Genomic DNA, 26557 nt, shown 5'->3' with positions numbered 1-26557 from the left:
AGAGGACAGAGAGAACCAGGCATCAGGCTCCCGGAGGCACAGGGCTGGGGCACAGGTGAAGCGAAGAAGCAGCCAATCAGAACCGGTCTCTGTTTCTATCTCTGTCTCTCTCTCGCTGGCGGCTGCCGCCAGCCCTTCAGTCCCAACGCTCAGTGGTGACCATGGCAACCCACTCCGAGGGGTAGGCAGAGGGCTCTAAGGAGCGCGCCCTGGCCGCGGCTCGTGCGGATCGCGCGCTGATTGGTCTAGAGAAGGGGGCGGGGTGGGGCTCGTGGGCTCGTGGGCAGGGGGCGGGGCTGGCGCTGGGCGACTGGCCAGCTCCGGCAGAAGTTGTACTGCTGGGAGGCGGACCGCGCCCTAATTGGCCCTTAGGCTGTAGAGGGTGGGCCTGATTCTCTTAGAAACACTGAATAATGAAGGAATAACTATATTCCTCAACACCGTCTGGAGTTGGCCAAATTTCATAAATAAGACTCTAAAAGTCAAGAGTAATTTCCCCAAGTTGTCAGCGCCAGTAATGGACAAAAGGGTAACCGGAACGCAGATCTGTGTGACTTAAGTCTAGACCCTGCCATTACTCTCATGGAGAAATGGGATTGAAGAGTTATGAGCAGTTATTATATGCCAGGCCCGTCCCTAAATATTGCACTCCCACTGGCTCTTTGAACCTCACAACAACCCCGTGAGGAGCCTCACTGGCTTTTGCCTGGAGGGCCTGGTAGCTGGGTCTTGGCCTGAACTCCTTCCATACTTCCTCCCTACATGTCTTCCCTAGCGTTTGAGGCTTTTCATAAAGTGGTGCTTGGAAGCTCTTCCCTCCCCCACTCTACTCGCCTCTTCCCAGGAAATTTCACCAATTCCCAAAATGTCAGTCACAGGTAATAACACACAGAACCCCATCTCCAGACCATGGGCTCAAGGCTCAGGGCTCCCACCCCTTATTGGAATAATGACATTCACTCCATCCCACATGGGCTCAGTGTTCCTGCAAACCCACTCCTTCTCATGGGTTCCCATTTTGGAAATGTTCCACTGTCTACCAGTCACTGGGTCAGACCCATGTGCTGTCCTTGCCCCTTTCCTTCTTTATCCTCCTTCACAGCCATTAGTCTTTGGCTCCATCCTTCCTGCACTGCCTCTCTCTGCCCTTCCCCTTCTTTCCATCCACAAGTCCAGCTCAGCTTAGGCCTCATCCTCTCCCACCTGGACCACAGCTCCAGCCTTCTGCCCACCTCCTGCCTCCAGCCTCACTTTATATTCATCCCCCATGCAGGCTCAGAAGCTCTCTTCCCCACCTAGAGCTGATTCTGCCCTTTCCCTGCTCACAGCCCTTTCTTGGGCACCTGGGAGTCAAGTTCAGGCTGGTGTTCAAAACCCTTCATGGGCTCTTGCCTACCTCTCTTCTCACCACTCTGTAGCCTCAAATCCTTCCTTGGCCCTCCATCCCCCTTCCTTTTTTTCTTTTTTAGTTCCAGCAACATGGTGCTTCCTATGGCGCTCTGCACACAGAGGCTCTTTCCCACCACCTGGTTTTCACACACATTATTCTCTCTGCCCGTGACACCCTCCTTCGGTCCCTGCTCTCTGTGACAAATTTTACAGTTTGTTTTTCAAGACTGCATACAGATGTCACTTAACTGGGACAAAATCCCTATCCTCCCAGGAGGGGGTTTAGTGCATTTTCTGGGCTCCCATGGAGCCTACAGCTACCTCTATCATTATCTGCCTTTAAATAGGGGTGACTCTGACCCTCACCTGCTCAAAACTCTAATGAAGCCTCTGCAGTGCTGAAACTCTTCTCTATCTTGACCTGGGTTTTGGTTTCATGGGTCTTCACATATGCAAAACCTCATGCACCTGATACTTAAGATGTGTCCATTTATTTGTATGTAAGTTACACTTCAATAAAACATAAATAACCAAAAAACAAGCAATAAAATTCTGAAAGCTTCCATCATCCTCAGGAGAAAACCAGTGCTCCTCAGCCTGGCATTGGAAGGCCTGTTTTTCTACAGCTTTAGCTTCCTTTTTAAAAAAAAAAAACAATTAAATGAATTTTTAAAAGATTTTGTTGAAGAGTGTGAGCGTGTGCAAGCACGAGTGGGAGGGGCAGAGGGACAAGCAGACTCCCTGCTGAGCCTTGCAGGGCTCCATCCCAGGACCCCGAGATCATGCCCTTAATGGACTGAGCCACCCAGGCGCCCCTACAGCTTTATCTTCTAAGGTCTAATTGTGGCGCGCAGATGAGCAGTAAGTGATGAGTGAGCAAATGGCACACTGGTCCATTTCCTGCCGGCTGTTTGCACTGCAGGGGACATCTGTGATGTGTGCCCGGCCCACTGTCTCTCTCCCTCTTTCTGCCAGGAGAGGGGAGAGGTGCTCAGCCTCCCAGCCTCTCTTGCAGCTAGGAGTGGTCACAACAAACACTTCTGACCAACGAGACCTAAACACAGGTCGGCTGCTGGCTCTGGGAAGGCCACAGCTTTTCTTTATGAAGAAAAGAAGGGACACGTCCCCTTCTTCCTACAGATGTGATGTGTGAAGCTACACCTGCCATCTCCTGAGCAAGAGGGAAGGGCCGAGAGGATCGTAGAGAATCATAGCTCCCTTGACTCCCAGGCTGTGGAGACTCTGAGCTGTGGGCCCACAGCTGTCCTCCTCCAAACTTGTTTCAGGAGGAAAACAAACTCCTAGTATTTAATTCATTATTGGGTGTGTTTTGCTATTGCTAAGAAATGTAGTTACCAACGTTAAAAAACCAAAAGACTTCACATAAAAACGCAATACAGGGGTGTGGATCCTGGAGCACTGTATCTGGGGTCCCCGTACCGGGGTCCCCCCAGCTAATGGTGGCACAACAATGGTAATAACTGTAGGATTCCCCGGGAGTTCTCTGACTAGACCTTCTCTGAGCGCCTCACACTGGGGGGGGCTGGAGGTAGCAGAGCTGGAGGTGGGGCCAGGTGGGGGGCGGGGACTGGCCCAGCAGCAGGACGGAGAGCAGCAGCAGCAGCAGCAGGCCCAGGATAGGTGCTGGGATCAGTGGGTGCCGAGTGACCCTGGTGGGAGGCAGTCCAGTCCATAAGGAGGGGTCTGGGGTGGAGGGTTGCCGGTGGGGTCTCAGCAGGGGGCCATGCCCCAACGTGTGCTGGCCACCCTCCTTCTGGAGATGCTTCGGGGCGCACCTGACCGGCGGCTGGGGCTGCAGGGGCTGCAGGCTGAGCTGGCCCCAGACCGGCCCCCTGACCGGGACCAGCTCTCTCACCACAGGCACCAGCGCTTGCTGCGGCTCGGGCTCAGGGCTGTGGGACAGAGAGGAGGACAGGGCAATCGTGCTGGATTTTCCTCTGCCTCCAGGCCCCTTCCAAGTCCCTGTGGGTCCTGTTACCTCTCAGGAGGGCTTCCTGGAACGTCTCCAGGATGAGGGTCCCCCAGAGGGCTGGGGAGATTGGCCTGGAAGGACAAAGGAGACAAACTTGAGACCCTGGGTCCTGGATCGGGAGAGGCCCTTGGCTCAGGCCACTGGACAGAAGTGACCACATGGAAGGGGGTGGAGCATAGTGAGACACCCCACTGGGTTGGGTTCCCAGCTCTGCTGGCTTCCCGCTATATGTCTTTTGGAAGGTCACCCCACATCTCCATGCCCCAGTTTCCCCATCTGGACAGGGTCAGCGGCAGTACCCAGCTCACAGGGCCGAAGGGGAGTCTGCATGAAGGAATCCAGGTCAAAAGCAAAAGAGTGGGAGGGCGCTCGGAACAGTGACTGGTGCATAGTGGGTGCTCAGTAATTATGGGAGCTGTTCAATATTACTATTTCCATTTGCATCTGACTCTGGAAGTATCCAAGCTCCCTGAGGGCAGAGACGCCATCTTCTCCAGGAGTCCAACCCTCTGCTGGGCCTAGGCCAGCGTGGGCGCTCTTCCTGCCTGCGTCAGAACCTGCAGGTGCTTTATGATGAAAACCCCAAATATTCCTCCAGGGGCCACCTCACTCTCCATGTCCGCCCAAAAGGGTGCCCTGTCTGCAGATTTCAGGCTTCCCCCCCATACCTTTGTCCCGTGGATGCTGATGATGGCAGTAAGAGCAATAATAAAGAATAACAGGGGCCACCAGACTCAGCCCCTCCCTTCACCACTGCCACCTACTTTGCGCTTGCTGTGGGTGGGGGGGGCTTTCCCGTGATCCTTAAACACTCCCCCCCCCACCCCGACAGCTAGGGAGAGATCATTGTCAAGTCAGCTGTGAGGAAACTGAGGTGGGGCCCGGTATCCGTGGAGGCAAAAGCAAGGTGGGTTTTGGGGTCAGGCTGCTCAGAGAGACCATCTTGGAGGGTTTGGACTCTGAAGGGGCCCAGATGCCTGGCACACATTTGGGCTCTCACATTCCTACCCTGGGACCCCGCCTCTCCTCCCAGAGCTTCCCTCCCTTCTCCTGCCTAAGAATGGGGACTGGCACCTGCACCTCGTCCTGTGGCTTTGAGGAGCAAAGCAGCTGGTGTGTGTGTTGCCAGGCGGAGGAGCTGCGACAGGCGCTGTGCCCCAGGGAGTTCTGGGGCTGGCTGGGGAGGGCCCGGCCCCTTCCTGTGTGTGGGCGCATGTGCGTGTGCATTTTCGCATTCTGGGGGTGTAGCCACGTCTTTGAGGCCTGTGGCTTAGCGGCTGCAGCCCTGTGTATGTGTTTGGGGGGTCCCCCGGGAACATTCTGGCCGCCCACTGGCCCGCAGGCCTCCCCCCGTGGCGCTGTCCGCTCTCATTAGCCATAGCAAGGGCCTTGTTATCTCTTGGCCAAATGATTTTTCTCTCTGCTCAGGAGAAGTGGGGGTGTGGGTGAAGGCTGGAAGGAGCGGCCACTGCGTCACCCTCCTCAGGGGCCTGGAGCGGGTGGGGACAGAGAAGGGGTGCTGGGGACTGCCTACCATGATCTGGGGCTCTGCTTCCTCTTCTTCCTCTCTTCTGGGCAACCTGAGGGGACAAGAGAGTCACTGCAAGCATCTTCCCTTGGCCTGGCTCCCACTAGCCCACTGTGGAGCTGGATGAGCCTTTAAAGCAGGGGTCTTAGCGGGGACTGGGCATCATGGATGGGCCTAGGGGTGTCCTGGAGCCCCATGAGCAAACTGCTGTGTGTAGGTCAGTGTGCATATTTTGCAGGGGAATTTTCAACAAACTCTCAAAAGAGTGTGTGACCCCCCCCAAAAGGGTAGGAGGGTCTCTTGATCAAACTGGCTTTCTCTTCCGCTCTTTTTCCAGCTGATGCCCTAGCTGGGAGCTGAGGCTTCTGCTCTCTTACTCTCCCAAACACCAGAGACTCAGAGCTCTCCGGGACTCTAGGGCAGGTGTAGATACACTCCCACTTCGTGCCTGGGGGTTGTGACATTTTCAGCAAGTCTCAGTCTTACTGGGTCATCTTTTAGGACTGAGATTCCAGAAGCCAATTGTGTGAGCAACTCCCCCCACAAGTCATTTCTCTTTGGTGTGCAAGCCCCCAACCTCTGCCCCTTTGAGGGCTGCAGCTTTCTGAGCCCCTGAAATGCCCCTTTGGGGACTCAGACCTCAAACTGCCCTCCCAGATGCCCCTTAGAGACCTGGACATCCATACCACTGGCTACCACCTTCACTGGGGACCAGGGGTCCGGCCCTCCAGCTGTCGCCACCTTGACACCCTCAGGACATAGCTGTGTCTTCAACTAGCACCCAAAAAGGCATTTAGGCTGGTAAGCGCCCAGCCTCTGCCCAGTCAGACACACAGTTGTCTCATCCCCTGGGACTGCTACTTGGGCCTCAGGTGGCTCCTTCCCCAGCGCCTCTCAAGATCCAAGCCCTCACCCCTAGTCACCTTTAGGGGCCATGGGATTCACTCCCTCCCTTGCTTCCAGCTTCCCAATGTGGATCATACTGCCTGCTCCTGGGAAACTCAGATGTCCAGCCCCTGCCCCCGCTGCTGCTCAGTCCCTTCTCTCTTCCCTTCCCCGGTGACGGTGATGCAGGGGGAGGTCATAGCTCTGGAGGCCCGCTCCTGCCCAATCTCAGCTTTCTCAGACAAGTCCAATTAGAGGCCAGTGGCAGGCAGCCTCATTAGTTGTCGCAGCCAAGAGCCTGAAGTGGGGGGGTGGGAGGAGGCACCACAGGAAACCACAGGCCCCAAGGCCAGGCCCGAGGAGGATGGGCCCAGACATCTAGTGCTTTCTCTCTCCTCAGAGGCCTGCAGCCCGAGCTTCCTAACAATCACAGGGCTGGGGCTCCTTGGCACTAATGCTCACACCACCCCTATCGTGGGATTTGAACCCAGGCTGTCTGATTCCAGAGTCTTCGATTGTCTCCTAACTACCTGGGTGTTCTCCACGGGCCAGTCTGGGTTTCCTTCATCCCAGGGTTCCCTGGAGGCCTTGGGAGAGGTGTGTTCAGTGACAGTGACCAAGTGACTGAGCTCTCCCATCAGCCTGACAACTGTCTTCTTGTCTAAGAGTCTCCTATATGAGTACTGCTCCTATGGGATCCCATTTAAGCATCATCTCCCTGGGAAGCCATCCCCCCCAGGTGGCACGAAGTGCTAGATGTTCTCCCAGAACCGGTTGGGTCAGAGTCTATAGTCTATTTCCCTCTAGACTAGACGACGATGAAGGCAGGGCTGGGGGTGGCTCATCCTGGTTCACAGGCCAAGGCTCACTTCAGTGTGAGGAAATGAATGAATGAAGGAGTGAATGATGTGCAACTCCCCCAGGACTTTTCCAGTCCTTGCACACTGTCCAAGAATGTGGTGTCACCCCAAGGCAGGGTGATGGCTCTGGAAGGAACAAGCTTCTTACCACATTGATCGCTCCTTCCTTTCTCCCTGAGGGTACACTGGCTCTCCCTGCAAGTTTCTCTGTGGGAAAAGGAAAGGTTAGGTCTCCTGGACTGTGACACCTGCAAGAATTCACCACCCGCTTCTAAAACCTGCCCTCCTCTTGGGCTCCCTCCCTGGGCGGGGGGGGGGGGGGCTGGCTCTAAATCCCCCCAAGAGCAGAAGCCAGAACCCTTTCTCCTCATCACCCAGGGGTCCAGGTCCCCCAAACCTCTTGCATTCCCACAAGCTTCGCACACGCACATGGACCCAAAGGAGGCCCAGCCTTTCCCTCCCATATCCACTTCTCCTCCCAGTTTCCTGGTCTGCGGGCAGCCCCCCCAGCTCTCCTTTAGGACCCAGGTCTTAGTTTCTCTGGAGACATCTCCTCCTTGCCTGTGGCCTCAATCACCAGCCTGACACTGTTTTCTACATACATTCCTGAGCTCCAGCCTTGTGCACCACTGACCCCAGGCAGCCCCCTGGCCGTCTCTTGGGGTCCCATCTCACTAGGCTGCAAGGTAAATTTGGCGTCTCTCTGTCTTCTCCCTTACCAGCACCCTGCACCCCTGGCCCCGTCTCCCATGCCCCACTTCTCTCTGCCCATCCCTCCTTCTCCATCCCAAGGCCCTGCCCTGGCTGAGGTTTCCTCCTCTGGACTCTGGGCCCAGCCTCCTCTCTGGCCTTCCTGCCTCTAGTCAGTCCCCATGTCCCACCTACTCCCCACCCAGGGATCTTTCTACATTCAGAGTTGACCACAGTTCCTGTCGTGATCAGGCCTCAAGGCTCCTTAGCCACCCGCCACTCCCTCTGCTGCCCAAGCGTGTTCTGTGCTTTCATGCCTCACATCCTCACACGTGTGCTTTCCGCAGCCAGGAAGGCTTCTCATTCCTGACACCACTCAACTTCTCTCTCTTCTCCAAAATAAACTCAAGTGTCAGTTTCCCTGTGACACCCCTCCAGTCTCCCACCTGACACAGGTCCTCCCTTCACTGGGCTCCCTCAGGGCCTGGCCCCCACCTCTGCTCACCCATCACCCTGCATGGGGATGGCCCGTTTGCACAATCTCCCCACCAGGCCCTGAGCGGCTCCACACTATAGCTCCAGGACCTGGAACAGGCGGCACCCCAAGGCCTAGGCCAGTGGTCCCCCGGATGGGGCCTCAAGAGCTCCCAGCGGAATTCACTCTAACACCTCCTTGGAGGGATGTGACTCTGCTGCCCACAGGCTGGGGGACCTCTCTGAGCCTCAGTTTCCCAAAGGTAACAGGATGAGGGGTGAGGATGCTTACCTCAAAGAGATACGGAGGGAAGTAAATGAAAACTCAGGGGCACCTGGGTGGCTCAATTGGTTAAGCGGTTAAGCATCTCACTTTTGGTTTCAGCTCAGGTCATGATCTCAAGGTCATGAAATCGAGTGCCCTGCTGGCTCTGTGCTCAGCGTGGAGTCTGCTTGAGACTGTCTTTCTTCCTCTCCCTCTGCTCCTCCCCCAACTTGCACTCATGCTCTCTCTCTCAAATAAATAAATAAATCTTAAAAAAAAAAAATCTAACAGCACGGGTGTTGAAGGGAAACACAGAAGCTTCTCTCAACCCAGGGAGAAAGTGAGCAAAGAAACGAGTTTCTCCTTTAAGAACAGTGAACAGTATAATTCTGAAGCAGTATTATTTTCAAGACAACGCAGTTACAGAACTGTTAGCAATATTTCCTTTAAAAAAGAGAGAGACAGACTTCTGGCGCTAACAGATTAAAATCTCACTTTTCTGTTGTGGACACTGAAGATGAGTTGTCTCAGTTGTTTCGAAGGATGTCGAAATATTGCTCAGGTAATTACAGAAGTCATACAACAACCGCTATGGGTGAGTTCAAGATTTCACAGTGGGCTTGCTAAGCTGTTCTTGCAGGTGCCTTGTATCCAAAAAGTAAGAGCTTAATGTATGTTTATGGTGTCTGGAGGAACGATTCGCTTCTTAGCTTCCCCTAAAGGAGCACTGTAAATCAGTGCTTCCTGTCAGTGTTTTCTCAATGACAAAACTACCACTGAGCTATCTGCGTTCACTTTGTCTGCTCTAGTCTACTCCCCTTGCGGGCCAGTCCCTAGAGAGCAGGGATGGTGTCCTGCCTGGCTTGGGCTCTGTGTCCAGCAGACCCTTGGTCAACGTTTGCCCATGGAATGGGGCAGCAAGCTCGTGGCACATGGAGTCCCAGGCCCTTTTTCCACCACTCTGGTGGTCTCGGAGCCCCTCCCAAGCTCACCTGTGCCCCAGATGAGGCTTCAGGCGGAAACTCCACTTCCTCATCTGTCTCAATGATGATCTCCTCCCACTGCCACACTCCACACAGAGGACTGGAGAGAGCGGCGGCTGCCACTTCTTGTTTCTGGGAGAGGAGAAGCTGTTTCTGAGGCCAGGGAGGGCCAGGTGAAGGCAGAAGATGGGTCAGAGATGGGGATGGACATGAGCCGAGGCATGGGGTGGGAGGAGACGGGGGCCTGGGGTGAGGCTGGGCTGGGGAGCAGGTGGAGGCAGGACCTGGGAAGGGTTTGGCAGCAGGACCAAGGACTGGGGTAGGGATGAGAAGGTCCTGAGGGGGAGATGGGGTAGGGTGAGAATCAGGGCTGCACCAGAGCTGCGGTTGGCAGTGGGTTGGGGTGTTCCTGAGGAGCTGGACCCACCTGCTGAATGGCCTCGATCTCCACTCCCAGTGACAGGGGCAACAGCCTGGTCCAGCCCATTCTTCTCACCTGGGCCCCTTCCGGTAGCCTGGCCACACGATCAAGAGGGGAAGGCTCTCTCTGTGCCTGCCCACTACCTGTCAGTCCACCCACTCCGGGGTGGCCGCTCTGCCCACCTTGTGGCTGGAGGTCGGGGGTCCCTGCCTTTGGGCTCCCCTCCTGCCTCCTTTACCCCTGATGTTCCACTCACTCATCCTGCCCCTCATGGGTCTGACTCAGCTGCTCCTCCAGGTGTGAGATTTCCAGCCTCAGTTCCTGCAAAGGAGGGAGTGGGGGACCCGTCTTTCCGTTTTTCTCCATCTCCCAGCCTTGGGCTCCTCTTACAGTCAATTCCACTGCCCTCCAGACCCATATTGTGTCCTCCAGACACGTATTGCCAAGGGACAAGGGGAAGAAAGTAGTGACAGAAACTTAGGAGGTCAAAGAGAGACAGAGAGCAGCAGGAACCGAGAAGGTAACTCACCAGCCAGGAAAATTAAGAACAAAGACATGGATGGACACAGATTTACAGAGAGGCAAAAGACACGTGAGGTGCAGGAGACTCATAATGATCAGGGACCAACAGAGGGTAAAGTCGCCCCTGGAGACAAACAGACTGGATTTAAAAAGGCAGACACACAGAAAGATGAGCAGGAGAGATGCGTTGACAAGACCCCCCCCCCCCCTGCCCCGAGAATGAAACTGTACCCGAGGTGGAGATACATGGTGTGTGTGTGTGTGTGTGTGTGTGTGTGTGTGTGTGTGTGTGTGTGTGTGGAGGGGGAGGGAACAGAGGACAAGTGAGAAGGCAGAAAGGCAGAGAGAGACACACAGACTCTACAAGACGGACAGGGGAAGAAAGAGGCAGCGAATCGCAGAGATGGCAGAAGAGCCAGGCCAGGCAAGGGGGTGAGGGGGGAGGGCAGCTGGCTACCTGGGTCCTCGTTCTGTACTCCTCCAATGTTTTGGCCAGGCTCTCTGCGTGGCGAGTGCGCTGGGGAAGCCCAAAGCCCAGTGAGATGGGGCCCAGCCCCGCAAAGATGCAGAGGCAGGGTCAGGGGCGACTGGCAGGGTGAGCTTGGGGGAAGAGCTAGGGCCTGAGGGAGAGCATCAGGTTTCCAGATCCTGCAGGGACAGGCTTGCCATTCCAGGGGAACCCTCTGACCTCTCTGGGCTGCTTATCCAGGGATGAGACCCAGCCAGGACTCCCCTTTCCAGACCTTGGGGCAGGGGCAGGGGACGGCCAGGAGTACATGGAAGGCAAAGGTCCCCTCACCACCCCCAGGCCCCTCACCTCCGAGAGGACAGCATCTCGTTGGCAAATGAGGCGTTCACACTCATAGAGCTGCCGCTGCCAAGGAAGGAGCCCGTCCATCTGTCCGGCCTCCCAGGACTGGCCCCAGCCGGTGCTGCCCTCCTCAGCCCACCAACTCTCCCAAGTCCCACTCCTCAACCTCCCATGATGTCTCTGGACATCAGCCACCCGGAGAGGGATTTCAGCCGAGCTGCCTGGAGCCCTGGGAGCCTGATGGCTTGATGAAGTCCCTGGCTCTCACTCCGCCGGAGCGGCTGAAATTGGTAGAAATGACACTAGGGGGGGGGGCACCTTCAAAGCCTCCTTCTCCGTGGCCAGCTCCTCACTCCTCCTTCTGACTCCATCCCGCTCAGCCAGTAGCTTCTCGTTCTGGAAGAAGGAACGACCACTTCAGCCAACAGCAATGTTAGCACCTGCAGCGGACATTGCCTGAACACCTGGCGGGCAACAACAGGCCTCGTGCTGAGCACTGTATATATTTTGGTCCATTGAATCCCTCCACCCATCCTATGAGATCTCAGTTGTGATTTCTCTGTGCCTCACTGGGTATTTGTCTGAAAAAAATGGAGATGAGATAAGAGCTACCTCACGGGGGTGATACCGGTATCTGCGATCATGTTCTGAGCACCTTGCAAGTGTTACCTCATTTCTTCTCCCCCCTTGTGAAGATAAAGGCAAGCCTGGCACAGAAAGGTTGAACACCCCCCCAGGTCATACGGGTGGTAATTCATGCAAACACACGCTACTATATGTTAATAAACACAAAGCATTTAGAATAGTGTCTGGCACATACCAAACGTTCAGGAAATGTAAAACATGTATTTTAAAGATAATTTCAAAACTTCGAATTCTAAATGTTCTTCACACACATATAAGTAAAAATACCAGTATAATGGACGCCCACTGCCCACCTCCAAGGATTACATTTTCCCCAGTTTCTTCCCTATCCTCCAACTTTTTTTGTTTTGTTTCGTTTAACAGAGGACTCTAAAGCAAACGCCAGGTATCCTGTGATTTCCACCTAGAACGACTCTGGCATTTTAATTTCCTACTCAAGGAATTTTTTACTTTACCAAACTCACAATACCACGATCACTCTTAACAAATGTAATAATTCCTTACTACTATTTCATACAGAATTTGTGCTTTTTTCTTTTTCCCCCCTGGTTTGGTTGTCTCAAAAAGGTCTTTCCACATTTAGTTTTTTTGCATGAGGATCCAAACAAGGTTGTGGCTTTTGGTTGAAATGTCTCATTTCTTTTCCTCTGACAGTGGTCGCCCACCTGTCCCAATGCAGGCACTTTCGGGGGGCCTGTCTTTTGGGGGAAGAAATCAGGTTATTTGTTCTGTAGAATTGGTGCATTTGGATTTGGCTTCCTGAGTTCTCTCATTCCCTCCACGGGACTTTCACCATATGCTTCCAACCTCTTTATTTCTTCTAAACTGGTGGGTAGATCCAGGACACTGTCCAGGCCCCTGTTCAGTTTTTTGGCAGGAAGATTTCCCGGGTGCTGCTATGCATGTCATATTGTGCCATTCAGGAAGAATGTCGTGTCTGGTTAATGCTTTTATTGGCATCACCCTCCAATTTTACAGAGGAAATTGACAAGTGGAGGGGCTAAGAAATTGGCCAAGGTCACATGGTGAGTGGACTCAAACCCAAATTTGACTCCAAATGCTGCACTTATAACCCTCAGGCTCTCTGAGCCAGACGCAGCCCCGGGTGAGAATGGGGAACCAGCTTTGTCTCTGGCCTCAGGGAGCTCAACGCTAGAGGTGGGGACCGGTGCAGAAGCAGATGATAACACGGGAGGCAGACTCTGATGAGGCCTAGCGCCTGGGCCCTGTGGGAGCCTGGATGAGGGGCGTCTTGAAGAGGCAGTGCTGGGGCACCCTGAGCCCTCCAGGGGGACAATTAGCCAAAAAAACAAGGGGGCCAGGAGAGGGGCAACCCGCGCCAGCCATGAAATGGGATCTGACAGTAAAATGGCCCCTAAATCCTCCAGTCTAGAGTTTTCAGGCACCAAAAACTCAGCAACTTGCACTGACTTCGATGTGAAGCGGCCATGGGCAAAACCATTTCAGGGCAGAGAGGCAGTTGGACTTCCCTTGCCACACCCCTCCTCCTGGTGCCCCTGGGGACACCAAGGCCAGTTCCTCCCTCTCTCCAGCTGGCTGGGCTCCAAGTCCTCCATCAACCATCCCTCCTTCTTGGGCTCAGCGGGCCTGGGCTGCCCGGTGAAGGGCAGAGGAAGGACAGGCCAGGAACGCTGTGTCAACATCTGTCCACCTGGTAGGGACTTGGAGGCTGGATCCTGGGCCACCCAGCAGGGAACCTGGTTACTCAGCCTCTCCTGCCTTCTGCAGTAACACGAGCCCTGCTCTGTAGATTCTCTGTAGGAAAGCCTAGTGTCTGAGTGTCCCTTACTCCAGCATTATTCTCCTGTAATTTGAGAACTTGATCTATAGATGCTCTGTAGGCTGCTGTGGGGAGGGGAAAGGGGGGAGGCAACCAAGAATAGCTCTGGTTTATCGAGCGCCTAGGATGTCCCAGGCGCTGCTCAAGGCACTTGACCTGGCAGCCAGCCTTCTGGGCTGGGAGGAGGCAGAGACCGCTGGCTGTGATTCACCCTGCTTATTCCTTCTTCTGCTTTCATCGGGGGTCCACTCTCCACGTGGGTGGATGGGTCCTAGCCCCACCCTGGGGGGGGTGAATAAGAGGAAGATTCGGGAGATTTCTGCAGATTCAGGAGAATTGGCTGGTTAGCTAACCCAGCAGCCATTCTTGCCCCACTCACTTGCTCATCTCCCACTCCAGAGGCTGAGGAAGGTCAGATATACTCCCAGCCTCCCTTGCAGCTGGGGGTGTCATGTGATCCAGTTCCTGCCAGTGTGATGGAAGAGAGGTATGCTGGGGGGGGGGGGTACCAGGAGGTGCTTCAGGAAAAGCTTTTCCTTCTGATGAAAGGAGAGTCATGGGAGGAGCATTAACTGGGCCCCCTTGCCCCTCTCTGTCCTGCTTTGAATGAGACCATGAGGGCGGAGCTGTTGCAGCCATCTGCGATCACAAGGCCATAGGCTGAGGGACAAGCCTGAGTCACCAAACCAACTCAGAGACCTTCAAAGCCTCTTGTTAAGGAAATGAGCGTTCTTCGGACTGAAACCACCATTTCTTCGGTGTTTTCTTCCTTGGAGCAGAAAGTATTCTGGCCCATCCGGGGTTGGATCACCCATGCCAGGGAGTGGTTTGGCTATACTCATATGTCATCACTTGGCCAATGAGATATAAGATGGAGGTTCTGCCATGGGGCTTTAGGGAAAATTTCTCCTTATTCTTAAAAAGAGATGTTCTGGAAGAAAACAGTCACATCCTGTCTGCATCCCATGCCTCATACTGTGGCAGCCATCCTGTGGTGAGATTCCCATTATCCCAGAGGACAGAATTCTCATGGAAGAGCCAGAGAGCAACAGTAGATAAGTTTTGGATTTAAATGTAAAAGCCATAATACAGATGTAGGATAAAGAGATTTGGGGGGATTGCGCAGAATCAGTATCACTGCCTGGACTAGGCAGAGATCTTTAGGGCAGGGGAGGGGCACAGGAGGGTCAAAAAAGAGAGCAGTAGAGGGAAAACAGGTCCTGCGCCAGCCCCAAGCCCCAGCTTAGCTGCGAGGAGTGGAGAGGAAGGATGCAGTTGAACCAAGCAACCCCTGGGATGTCTGGGAATCTGAGGGGGGCATTTCTCAGCTCAGTATCAGAACAAGCAAGGCCTGTGAGTTACAGAATGGAGATGGCTGTGTGAGGAGTGGAGGCAGAGAGGCCCAGCGAGGCCCCTTGTGGCCACAGTCTCAGGAAAGCAGCTGAGCCTCCTCTGTGGCCCTGGAAGGGTGTAGAAGGGGCTGAGGGAGAACCCCAGAGGCCTTGTGTGTTGGGGGGTCCAGGGGGCCACCGCCAGCAGATGCAGTGAGGACTGTATGTCCAGAGACCAGAGGCAATGCCAGCCTCCCAGTGGATGCCAGCATGTGGTGGTGACTAAGGCGGAGGACCAGATGGGAGGATGAACATCGATCTTGTGACCAGCAGAGAGAACAGACATTGAGGGAGGACCACTGCCTCCTGGAGCCCTGAGATGCCGTGTGGGTTCTCCAGCAACTTAGATGCCACCTTGCAGGGGGGTGGTGATGAGTTTCATCAATTGATGAGTTTCAATTTCCATCTAAAAAAGGACTAGGTGGACTCAGATTTACTAAGATGATGTTCTCTGTGTCAGATAGAATGGGGCTTGAATCAGACATGCGGTTGAACTGGGCCATTTCAGATGTGCTAAGGCCTGGGCTGAGCGTTGCCATTTATTTCTATAACAATCCTGCCAAACAATTAGCCTCCTCCCATTCTCAGAGAATAAAACAAAGGCTCGGGAAAGGGGAGTCACATGCCTGAAGGTGGCGTGTCTTTTAAGTGGCAGAGACGGGATGTGAACTCAGGGCTGACTTCAAGGCCTGTGTTCTTTCTACCATAAAAAAATGCTGATGTATGAACAACAGTGGTTAACTTTCAGCGAGCACTTCCCATGGGTCCTGCCTCATGCCTAAGACTACAAGCATCCTTTTGTTTAAATCTGACAACACCCAAAGAGGGAGATTCTGTTATTTTGCCCACGGTTACAGGTAAGGACATTGAGGTACAGAGAGGAGATGGACTGGCCCATGCTTATGTAGGCAGCCCCAGCGTGAGCCCAGGTAGTCCGCCCCACGCCCCACACTCTTACCAACTAGGGCACGCTGTGATGTGACCTTCAGAGACACTTGCACGTTACTGGGATTCTGGGATCTCCCTCTACAGACTGTCAGGGTGTTTGGGTGCAGGCTCCTGGGGGTGTTTGGGGGCAGCAGGGGTAGGGTGGTAAGATCCAGAGGATTGGGAAAGGGTGGCAGTGGGCACTGGGGCTCCGCTCACCTCCTCCTGCAGAGTCTCCATCTCGGCCACCAGATGCTGCTGCTCCTTTTCCTGAACAATCCCAGAGAGAGAACAAAGGCTTCTTTCCGGGCCTCCTTGCCCCCATATTACCCTTCTCCCACACCTGGAACCTATCTCGGGTCTGGGCCCTGGAGGAGCAAGGCTGGGAGAATGGGTCTGGGAGCCCTGATGGCTCCTGCTGTCCCCGCTGTCAGGAGAGGGGTGAGAGGGGTGGCAAATAGATCTGGATCCTAAGTCTGGGGCAGGCAGGACCTGGAGTCAGGGAGGAAGCCAGGGTAACCTCTGCTCCTTCCCATTCCATTGTCAGGCTCTGTTGCTCCAACTCCAAGAAAGGGGGAAGGAAGAGGGCATCCTTGTGCCCCTCCCAGAACCTACCGTCTGCCGGGCCTGGGCTAGGAGGCTGCGATTCTGTTCCTCCAGGCTCTTGGCCAGAGTCTTCAGGTCCTCTAGCTCCTCATCCACAGCCTTGGCACACTGCAGAGCCTGCTGGGTACTGAGTGGGGGTGGGGCAGGGGGGTCCCCATGGGAGAGAAACAGAGACCAGAGAGACAGATCCACTCAGAGAGTTGGAAGCAATAGAGAAATCCTGACAGGGACCTGGGGGTGGGGCACAGAGACCCAGAGAGAAAAGCGGGGCAAAGAACCTAGTGCAGGAGACAGAGACCCAGTTTCTACCTAAAAGACTAAGGGGGTGGGACAGAGACCTAGAAAGAGCAAGAGACTAAAATAGGAGAAACGTGACAGACATGAGAAAGAGCATAGGGACAGGCATAGGCCACTGATAGGGGAGACTCAGAGAAGAATAGAGAGGGGAGTCTGAACCCAAGAGGCAGAGAGACCAGAGCCAGGGGGACACGAAAGAGGAAGCAGAAGGCGACAGCGCAGGGTCAAAGACAGGGCAGGAGGTGCAGGGAAAGCACGTGGGGAGCCCACCTGCGAAGCTGCTTGCGCAGGACTGCGATCTCCTCCCCGAGGCGCGCCGAGCCCTCCTCAGCCGTCTCCACGCTGCGCTGGAGCTTGGCGTTCTCCCCGGCCAGCCTGCGGTTGCTGAGCTCCAGGTCCTCCAGGCTGCTCAGCAGCTCGGCGGTGGCAGGCCTGGGGTCAGGGAGGGGCTGGTCACTGGCCACAGCCCCCACCTCCCTTCCCAGGTGGGGCTGGTGGCAGTGGGGAGATGAGGCTCTTCTGGAGAAAGAAGAACAGGAGAGAGACTGCCCCGCTCTCCTGGAGCTCGCAGCACAGGTTCCCATCCCTCACCCACTCCCAAAGGACCCCAAGCCCTATGGTAGGGAGGCTGGAGGGCATGGGCAGCAGGGAGGGCGGGCCGGGGGGGGTGGACATAGGTACAGCTCAGGTCTGGGGTCTTCGCCTCCGAAGCTCTCCAGGTTGGCTGGCTCCTCGGCTTCTGGGCATCCTGGAGGGAGACAGAGAGTGGTGGGCTCCCTGGTGACCTTAGGTGTTGGGGTGCCCCAGGACTCGGGCTTGGCCTCCACTAGCCTCACCCTTGCATTTGCCCTGGGTCATCTCATCTGCTCCTGGGGCTAGGATTATATCCACCATCTGAAAGGCCTCTCACTCATTGGTACCCTGAGCCCAGGCTGGATCTCTCTCATAGCCCTGAATTCATCACACCCAGCACTGGGAAGCAGCACCTCAGCTGCCCCCAAACCTGTTCCTCTTCCAGGTTTCCCTCGCACCCACTCACATAGCCACTGGGCTGTCCTGGCTCCCTGGCTCCTCCTCATCCCCACAGTCGCCCCCCCCCCCCCCTTCCTCCCTGACTCTGCTCCACTCTCCTCTCTGTCACGGCCAGTCCTGGCTCAGGCTTCTTCCTCTCCTCCAGGACCCTCACCACAACCTCTGTCCCCAGCCTCCCCACCTCTTGGCTTCCAGCCTCCCCCATCCTGTCCTTCCCCCACCCAGAGGGGTGTTTCCTCAACACCAGCTGACCTGCCCCTCCCCTGGCCCCCAACTGGAAGACGCTCAAGGGAATGTCAAAAAGCTGTTTTTTTTTTTCTTTTGTTTTGTTTTTGTAAGGTGTAACAGGAACACTTTTCTATGGAGCACCTCCTATGTGTGAGGTCCTAGGGATAAAATGGGGAACAGATCAACTAACCAAACAGCAGGGCAGGTAACTGAATCAGATGGTCGGATTTCTCCAGGAATGGAATGCAGGTCTGTCAGTGAGCCTGGACAGCCAGGGGCCTTAGCCTGGGGCATCCCGGGGCTTCCCCAGGTGCAGGAAGTTTAGGGAGAACTACCTAAGCGGAAGAGCGTGTGGGCAGGCACGGGGAACTTCCAGGCTGAGCCAGGAGGCCCGAGGGAGCGGGGACTAGAGAGTAGGCAGGAGCCTAATGATGCTGACAGGGAGAGGTGGGCAGGGCCTTGCAGGACTCTACAACAGCGCTGCAGTTAGGAGGAGGACTTGGAACCAGCCCCTGAAGAAAAAAACCCCAAAGCTCAGGGAAGGTGGGGAGGCAGCCATGGAGGTGCCTAGAAAGCCAAACTCACAGCTCCAGGCGAGAGCAAAGGTTCCAGGGGTCCCACCCAATGCCCCTGGCTCCCATCCCCAGGTGGGAAGTCCCTCCCACTGTCTGACCGTGGGCCTGCCTGCTTCATTCTATATATAGTAGTCTCACCAGATGGCGGTTGCTGGGAGGTCAGGGCCCCCTCGAAGGCTGTCTCCTCTTCCAGCTCTAATCCCCTGTATCAAAGGGATGAGGCTTAGAGCCCCCTGCAGCCACCCCCAATCCTGACCAGCCACGCAGGGGGATTGCTGGGGGCAGGAGGAGGGGCCGGGGCAGGAGGAGGGGCCGGGTCAGGTGAGAGCAAGAGCACTGAGAGCACCACCGTGGGGAGGAAGGTAAGGCCAGATGGCAAGAGCCCTGGGCCAGATGGAAAAGCAGGAGGGGCAAGGACTGGGTTTGGAAAAGGGATGGGGAGGTGCCTCTGTCAGCCCCCCAACACTCCCACGTCTCCCCCTTCTAGTCCCTTTTATTTCTGCCTCCCCATCCCAGGAACTTTGTCTTCAGACCCTCCACCCCACCCCCCAACCCCATCTCTTCACTTTTTTCTCCTCCTCATCCTCCTTCAAACCACAGTAGGTCCCTGTGCCCAAAGGGTGCTGCCTGCAGTAAGCAGTGTGAGATTAGATCTTAGGAAGGACTTCCCGGGGTGGGGGGAGGGTTGGAGGTGCAGAGACCCACCCATCCAACTGACAGGCAGCGATCCAGTCCCGCATGACGGCCAGGAAGGTGTCCAAGTCCACAGTGGCCTGAGGGCCCTCCCCATTGGGGTCCAGGTTGCAGGCCAGTGTTTGGAGGCGTGCGTCCTGGGGGTCCTGTCCTGTCACAGCCTCCAGGTAGGCCAGTACATGGGTCACAGCCACAATGCCTAGGGACACAGCATGCTGTGAGGGAGTCTGGGGCAGGTGGGGGGTAGGGGCAGGCGATGGCTTGAAAGTAGGACACCAATGGCTGGGCTGGTGGCACCCCTGCACCATGACTTAACCCAGACACTTTGGGCAAGTCCTTCCCCTCCTCTGAGTCAACCTTTTCACCTGGAAATAGATCCCAACCATTGTCACATACAAGGTGGACCAAAGAGGACCTGCTGTACCCCCATCAGGCCCACAGTGGCTGCCCTCCCTCCATTTCCCCAGCCCTACCCTCTTCCATTAATGTTCTCACCCTGAACAGCCTCCATCCTTTTATCCACTTCCTTCTTGAAGCTTCCGACAATCACCCACCTCGCCCTGCAGGCCCCCCAAGAAGGGGCCTTAGTCCCTCCCTCTCTCTCTATGGCTTCCCAGTTCCCAGCAACCCCCCAATCCCTTTTTACTCCTTGTGTCTCCCAGCCCACCCCATCCTGCCCCCCCCAACCTGTCCTCTGGGTGTCACAAGCTTCAAACGTAGAGTTGAGTATTTGCTCCTCCAAGCTCAGCAGCGTCCCCAGGGTCCCCTCTTCCAGCTGGTCCCAGAGGTACACTGGAGAGACAAGAGGGTCAGCCCACCCATGAGAAGGGGGACAAGAAGGAGTGATCCTAGGTCCTGTGCTCCTGCAGAGGGGAGGGAATGCATTCTGAGCTACCTGGAGTGGGGGCTGGTGGGGAACAACAGGCAGCTTCTGGAGGGGACAGCAAGGTAAGGGTCTTTGAGTGGTTTTGTAGCTCTGCACCCTGAGGTTGTGGGCCCCATCTTTCAGGCCAGGAAGTCCCCCCTGCTGTCTAATCCTTTGTGTCCAAGCCACTCAGGAGCCCAGATGACAAAGGCTCTGAGATCACCCTTTCCTCCTCTCTTCCCCTGCCGCCCAGGCTCTGCTCAGATGGGGCTAGGGGCAGAGGAGGGCAAAGAAGAGAGGATTCTGGGAGGAGCTGAGGGTGAAGGGGGGCCCAGGAGCCAGGAACAATCCAATAAGGCGCGGGCAGCCTGGATCGATTCTGCCGGCTGCATCTCCGGTCTCCCTGCCTGCCTGGGGGGCCGGGTCTCTCTCCTACCTGAATCCCCAGGAGAGGCTGGCGTCATTGGCGCCCACAGCCAGGAGCCTGAGATGAGAGGGGGTGGGTGATCTAGGTAGGGCAGGCAGTGTGGGAGTGGTTAGGAGGTCAGAGCCCAGCTACACGACTGTGGGCAAGTCGATTCTCCTTTCGGAGCCTCAATTTCCCCACCAGTAAAATGGGCAGGTGGTGATCCCGCTCCACCTTACCAGGGCTGGGAGCGTTAGGTTTGTGTATGGGAACAGCCCTCCCAACATGAACACACAACGTGCACGTCCCTGGGTCTGTTTGTCAACTGCTGTGTCCACAGTGCCTGCATATAGTAAGCACTCAATAGATGCTTCAAGATACAGGAGGAGATCCTCCACCCCAGGAGTTACTGGACTCCATGTCTCTGGGACTGGAAGTGACCTTCAAGGCTCCCTGCCCTGACCTTGAACAACTGGGTATAGCAGCAGGCCCAGCACAGGCTGGAGGGTCTGACAGACCCAAGGGGCAACCACAGCAAGGAGAGCATAGACTCTCTGAGCCTCAGTTTCTTCCTCTGGAAAATGGGGATGTTCCCTCCCTGCTTGAGAAGAAGTGAGATAAAATCTAGAAAGGCCCTGGGCCTGGCATGTGGTGGAGGCTCCATCACAGAGCTGACCATCTTCTAGCAGTTAGTAGATGCCCTTCCTCTTCTCGGGGTTTTGTATGGCCTGTGGTGGCTGCTATTCTTAGCCCCATGTTAGAGATGAGGAGACTCAGGCACAGAGGAGTTAGGAACTTGCGCCAGGTCACCTGTTCAACATACGAATGTTCTTTTGGGTTTTTGTTTGTTTGTTTTACTTCCGGGCTCTGTGCCCTATGTGGGACTTGAACTCACGACCCTGAGATCAAGAGTCACACACACTCTACCAACTGAGCCAGGCAGGAGGCCATGAGCGCTCTAATTCTTTTACTCTCTGGGGTTCTTTGTAGAGAACTAAAATTCAGCCCCCTCAGGTTTGAATGTTTGAACCCATGCTCCAAGGGAAGGGGGGAAGGGGAACACAGGGGATACCAGGGCCCCTGCTGGGGCTTTACCTCAACTCTCTCATTTTCTCCTCTCTCTGTGCTCCCCAGGTTACCGAGGAGGACTGGGAGCCCAGAGAGCTCACAGGCCCTGCAAGCTCACTCCCCAGGGCTGCTCAGCCAGGAAGAGCAGAGCCAGAGTCAGCCCCGGACTGTCCGGCTCAGGGGATCCACATGGGTCTATAGTCCCTTCCTGGGGCCCCTCAGGAACATGTTACTGCTCTGCCTGTTCTGTTTCCTTCATTTCCGTCCTCAGTGTCTCTACCTCTTTCTGCGTCTCTGTCTCTGCCCTTTTCTAGTTTTCTTTCTGTCTCCTCCTCTCCATCTTCCTCCCCATCCCTCTCTTTCCCCAGCCCTGTCTCTCTGTTTTCCTCCATCTCTGGGCTTCTTTTCCCATATCTTCGTGACTCTCTGTTTCCCAAGCCTTCTATCTCCTTGACCCACTGTCTCCGCATCTCACCGCCCCCCCCCCCCCATCCCAGCCTTCCTCTGTCTCCATCTCTCCCGGGTGTGTCCTTCCCTTTCCTTCAGGAGCCTCCCAAAGCTGGCTCAGTCCTCGCTCACGGGAGCGGTGGCCGCACGCCCTCTGCTGGTGCCCACAAAGTTGCCATGTCAGTCACTCTGTCCACCTGCCCTCAGGTTGCCACACCCAGGTGTCTGCCTCCTGCCTTCCCCTCTGGAAAGCCTCCTGAGGCCAGAGTCCAGGCCTGCGGCCTTAAGAAAAGATACAACTCTGCTGCTGGATGCCGGGAGCCTCGAAAAAGCAACCCTGACTCTCCCCTAGGGTGGGAGCCTCCTCCCCTATCACAATGAGCTCTCCCACTTAGCAAGTGGATTTCAGAGCCTCCAGCGTCTTCCTTCCTCTTTCTCCCGAAGCCGGATTTCAGGCCACTTTGGTTTGCAACCATCCAAACAATCAAGGACATGGTTGAGCGCCTACAAGTCAGACACTGTTTTAGGGTGGCCACTTGCCACACGCGGTTCTTGGGAATTTTGAACTGTGGCGCGTGTGAATTGAGACGCTCTCTTACTGTAAACTACACACCAGATCTTGAAACCCTGGTATGAAAAAACTAAAGAATATCTCCAATACATTTTTATGTTAATTACATGCTGAAAGGATACTATTTTGGATATATTAGGTTAAATAATATCTGTCATTCCCATTCATTTTGCCTGTTTCTTTTTTCTTTTGTATGTGGCTACTTGGGGCACCTGGGTGGCTCAGTTGGTTGGGTGGCCAGCTCTTGATTTCAGCTCGGGTCATGATCTCAGTGTCCTGGGATCGAGCCCCACATTGGGCTCCGCGCTCAGTGGGGAGACTGCATGAGGTTCTCTCTCCCTCTCCCTCTCAAATAAATATATAAATCTTTAAAAAATAAAAAAGAAACTAAACGTGGTTACCAACAAAATTTAAAATTACATTTATGGCTGGCATGTTGGACAGTGCTGCTCTAGGGACCAGGAATACCAGAGTGAATGAAACAGACCCCGCCTCATGAAACAGACAGACAAACAGATGTCTGTCCTATGAAGAGAGGCAGGAGAGGGGAGAGAATGTGAAAGGAAGCTTTTCAAAGGAAGCAGAGATCTGAATGAAGTGACAGCTGGGCCAGCAGGTTGTTAGGGAAGGGTGCTCCGTGCAGAGGGCACAGCGTGTGCAAAGGTTTCTGCTCTAGCTGCCCCAGAGCAAACGAGATAAAGTGTCCAGACAGGTGGGCACACAGCAGGCCCTTCAAAGACAGCTCACTCCCCCACTCCCACCCTGCACCAAGGTGGAGGCTCAGACACCCCAGGCCACCTCTCCTAAGTCCCCGAGGCACAACCCGGCACCCACTCACCCACTGCTCCCCCCTCATCCTCCCATGGGGCAAACAGGGGGGCCAGCCACCTACTTTTTGCCGCGGGGCCACCCGCCCGGCTCTCTGGCACATCCATGGGCCACCCTGGTTGCTCTGCGGCTGCTGGAGAAACTAACAGCCTGTCTCCATCACTGGGAGGGGCTGACAAAGGCTCGATGGCTCTGAGAGCTCCTGGAAGGACAAATGGGAATGGCCTCCTCAGACCAGCCGCCCTGCCCCACCTGTGCCCCAGGCCGCTCTGGGTTCTCAGAACCTGTTTGCCCACCCCTGCCACGACCAGAGCAGCTCCCGCTCAGACCTGTTTTATGGATTGGAGGTGTGGGCTGGGAAAATGGGGGGCCAAGGAATGGGCAGCAGAGATCAAAGTGGGGGCTAGTGGGTGGGTGTCACTGCCTTCTTGCTTCCCTTCCACCCTTCCTCCCCACAGCCTGTCAAGTCCCTTACCTTGTCCCTCCTGCCTTATGACTCAGCCCTATCCCTTCCTCTCCTTCCCTACAGCTCTGGGCCAGGCCCCAACCTCTCCCCTTGGACCCTCATCCCATCCTCCTCCCCCACCTCCCAGTTTCCAGGCTTTCCCCTCCCGTCCATCCCTGCAGGGCCCCGGAGCTGACCTGTCCCTCCCTGCTTAGTGTTCTCCCACGGCTCCCCAGCACCCCAGGGACAGAGGCTAGACCCTGGACCTGGCATCAAAGCCTGAGCATGGCCTGGCCCTGCCTGCCTCCCCACCCCAAATCATACTTGCAGTTCCAGCAGCTCTGAACTGCATGCTCTTCCCCAAACTGGGCTGGCTGTTCCCACCTCCGGGTCTCTGACTGGGACCCTCCTTTTCGAAGCCCTTCCTGTCTTGGCTCACATGTCCCCTTCTCTGGGAGAATGTTTCTGAATGAGCTGCTGTCTCTGTGTTCCCACACCGCCCTGGGTGACCGACATTCTGTATCAGCCTGTATTTGGAACTGTTGGCCTCCCGTGAGAGTTTGACCCCATCTCTCTCCTGCTCCAACTCTTGCCATGGATCCCTAGTGCCCTCAGGACTAAGTCCCAGCCCCTCTGGCTGGTATGGGACAGAGTGCTCCCTGCAATTCCTTGCCTCTTTTTGTCACCTTTCTCTCCACTGGCCGACCTCTAGGTCCCTCACCCTCAGCACAGCCATGGGAACTCTGCATCTTTCCATGGTCTTTCCCGGCCCACGTCACACCACACACACCATCCTCACCTGTGGCCCCTGCCCGGGCTCACAGCCTCCCAGGGGAGCCTTCCCTGAGCCCCTGGACCAGTTAGGGACTTCCTCCTCTGTGCCCTGACAATGTCCTCCCTCCATTATAACCAGGTTGACCATATGACTTTTTGTCCCAACTCCAGGACACTTTGAAGAGTGAGAAGGGTGCTGTTAATAATTACACTGGACAACAATGCCCCGCGGGGCTGAACTGGGCACCCTGGGGCAAATGGTCAGCACAGGGTCACCTGGCTGCTGTCTGTCCTCACCCCACCTGCTCATTACCCCTTTCCTCACCAAGTCCTCCCCTGACCCTGCTCTCCCAGGCACCAGCTGGGTCTACATTTTAGAATGTTCTAGAAAGAGTGGCCTTTGAAGAGAGACCGTTTCAGGGTTTGGACAACGGGGGAGGGCGCAGAGGGGGGTGATGGCTGTGGGGCCAGAGTGGGGAAGGGTCTGGCACTGGGAGTGCCTGACAGGGATTGGGGGGTAAACTCCTGGGGAGGGACTGAGGGAGGGTCTTTGACAGGCAGGTTCCAGCAGGAGGAGGCCCCAGGCAGGATTTAAGGGCGTCTGGATCTTAGAGGGGTCTCTGCCCAGATTTCTGGGACGTCTCTGGATTTCTGGGGGTGTCGACTGGATTTCAGAGGTCTCTTGAGAGGATCTGGGAGGGGAATCCTACAGGAGTTTTGGCGACTTCTGGGGATCTCTGACAGGACTTCGGGGGGGGGGGGTGGCTAGGGAGTGTAACAGGATTTCGGGGGGTAGTCTGGCACGCTCTGAGGGAGAAGTCTGACAGAACTTCGAGAAGATTCTGACAAGGTTTCAAGGGTCATCTATTAGACTTCCTGCTGAGTACTTTTCAGTATTTCTGAGGGTATTTGGTCAGGATTTCAAGAAAACTTCTAGCGAGATTTGGAAGGCCTTGATATTGGGGACGCTCCCCCAGGATCTGGGGGCTCTGACAAGGCATCTCTGGAGAACCTCGCCACAGCCAAGGCGTACCTGGGCCCACGTCCCAGTCCCGGGACACCGCGGGCGACCACGACTGACCAACGACAGTTGCTGGGGAAGAAGATGCGCGTGCGCCGCCCCCGCCAGGAAAAGACGAGAAGGCGCGGGGGGCCGGACCAAGAGCGCGCGCGCGGCGTCTAAACCCCGCCCCACCTGGGCTCCTCCCCGCGACGCAGGCGCGCACCGGGGGAAGGCTCGCTCTAGTCTTGTTGGTTACCTGCAACGGCGAGACCGCGCATGCGTAGGGCTACCCGGGCACGCGCCCCGCCTGGTGGAGTGGGCGCATGCGTATTGGCCAAACTGGCAGAGGCTGGAGGAAGCAGGGCTGGTAGGGGAAGCGAGGGGCGTCTGCGTCCCCTGCGCTGGGGTCTTCTCTCCTGCCTCAAGCTTGGGTGCAGTGGGCACAAGCAAGGGAGATTTGGATTGGGGGACCCCTTTTCCATCCCCTACTTATCAGCTACTAAGTCCTGCCCTTTTTGCCGTCTGTTCCGTGCTAGGCTGCCGGTCACCGTCACAATGATGTCCTACCCCGTCTTGCCCTACCACTCCCGCGCCCTCTGTGGCTCCAGTCCCTGAAGGATTCTTTCTCCAACCGTTTCAATCATTCCTTATAGGAGGGAGTGGGGGGGGAATGTTTTCAGCTTTGGCTAGAGAGAAGAGAATTACACCCAAAATCGACCCCCAAGAATGGGGATTTGGGACTCAAGATGTCCCATCCATTCAAAGACACAGAAAAGGAATCCTTCTGCATCTTCCCGTTCATGCCATCATCATTTATTCAGCTGTCACTTCCTCAGACCTTCCGCAGCCACACTGCCTGCATTAGGCCCCCATCTCACTAATCACTATCTCTTAGTGGTCCTGATAGCGTGTCTCACAACATGACATACTGTCTGTGTACTGTCACCCCCACTGGAATGTGAGCTATATGCAGTAGGAGTCTGTTTTGGGGCTAGAACATGCCTGGCCCAGTGTGAGTGCTAAAAAAAAAAAAAAAAAGTGTTGAATGAATGAGTGAACCAATGGATGGAATCCAAGTCTCTTAACTACTGGGCAGTATAGAATTGATGACAAGGCTGTGGGCCTGGAGGCAGG

At 55.6% G+C, this 26557-nt stretch overlaps 1 protein-coding gene across 2 annotated transcripts; it reads right to left on the bottom strand.

Moving 5' to 3' along the window:
* Positions 1-1861: 1861 nt before the first annotated feature.
* On the bottom strand, positions 1862-25572 carry KASH5 (KASH domain containing 5). 2 transcript variants are annotated; one of them, XM_045772211.2, is made up of 19 exons: positions 25454-25572; positions 23266-23403; positions 19704-19808; positions 19029-19215; positions 18462-18526; positions 17170-17236; positions 16759-16920; positions 16201-16318; positions 15805-15855; positions 11140-11217; positions 10828-10884; positions 10468-10527; positions 9745-9809; positions 9495-9582; positions 9077-9199; positions 6804-6862; positions 4917-4962; positions 3389-3453; positions 1862-3302 (listed from the first exon to the last, which is right to left on the bottom strand). In XM_045772211.2, the coding sequence occupies exons 2-19, from the start codon at positions 23306-23308 to the stop codon at positions 2918-2920; spliced, it is 1824 nt and encodes a 607-aa protein (XP_045628167.1). In that variant the 5' UTR covers positions 23309-23403; positions 25454-25572; the 3' UTR covers positions 1862-2917. The 2 variants fall into 2 exon arrangements, with proteins under 2 accessions (XP_045628167.1, XP_087727105.1); XM_087870979.1 differs by lacking the exon at positions 10828-10884.
* Between the last annotated feature and the right edge of the window lie 985 nt (positions 25573-26557).

This window comes from Ursus americanus, chromosome 21 (genome assembly GCF_024610735.1).
Source record: "Ursus americanus isolate L20-20 chromosome 21, mUrsAme1.1.p, whole genome shotgun sequence".
Lineage (NCBI taxonomy): Eukaryota > Metazoa > Chordata > Mammalia > Carnivora > Ursidae > Ursus > Ursus americanus.
The sequence above is the reverse complement of the archived record's forward strand: the minus strand, read 5'-3'. Positions and strand labels throughout refer to the sequence as shown.

Bases quoted from the DNA above. Each gene is read 5' to 3' on its own strand.
- KASH5 (XM_045772211.2), bottom strand. From the start codon at position 23,308: ATGGATGTGCCAGAGAGCCGGGCGGGTGGCCCCGCGGCAAAAA. The intron at 19,809-23,265 runs GTAGGTGGCTGG...TTGTCTCTCCAG, and splicing joins GGGTGGCCCCGCGGCAAAAA to TGTACCTCTGGGACCAGCTG. The intron at 10,885-11,139 runs GTGCCCCCCCCC...CTTCCTTGGCAG, and splicing joins CGGAGAAGGAGGCTTTGAAG to CGGCAGCTCTATGAGTGTGA.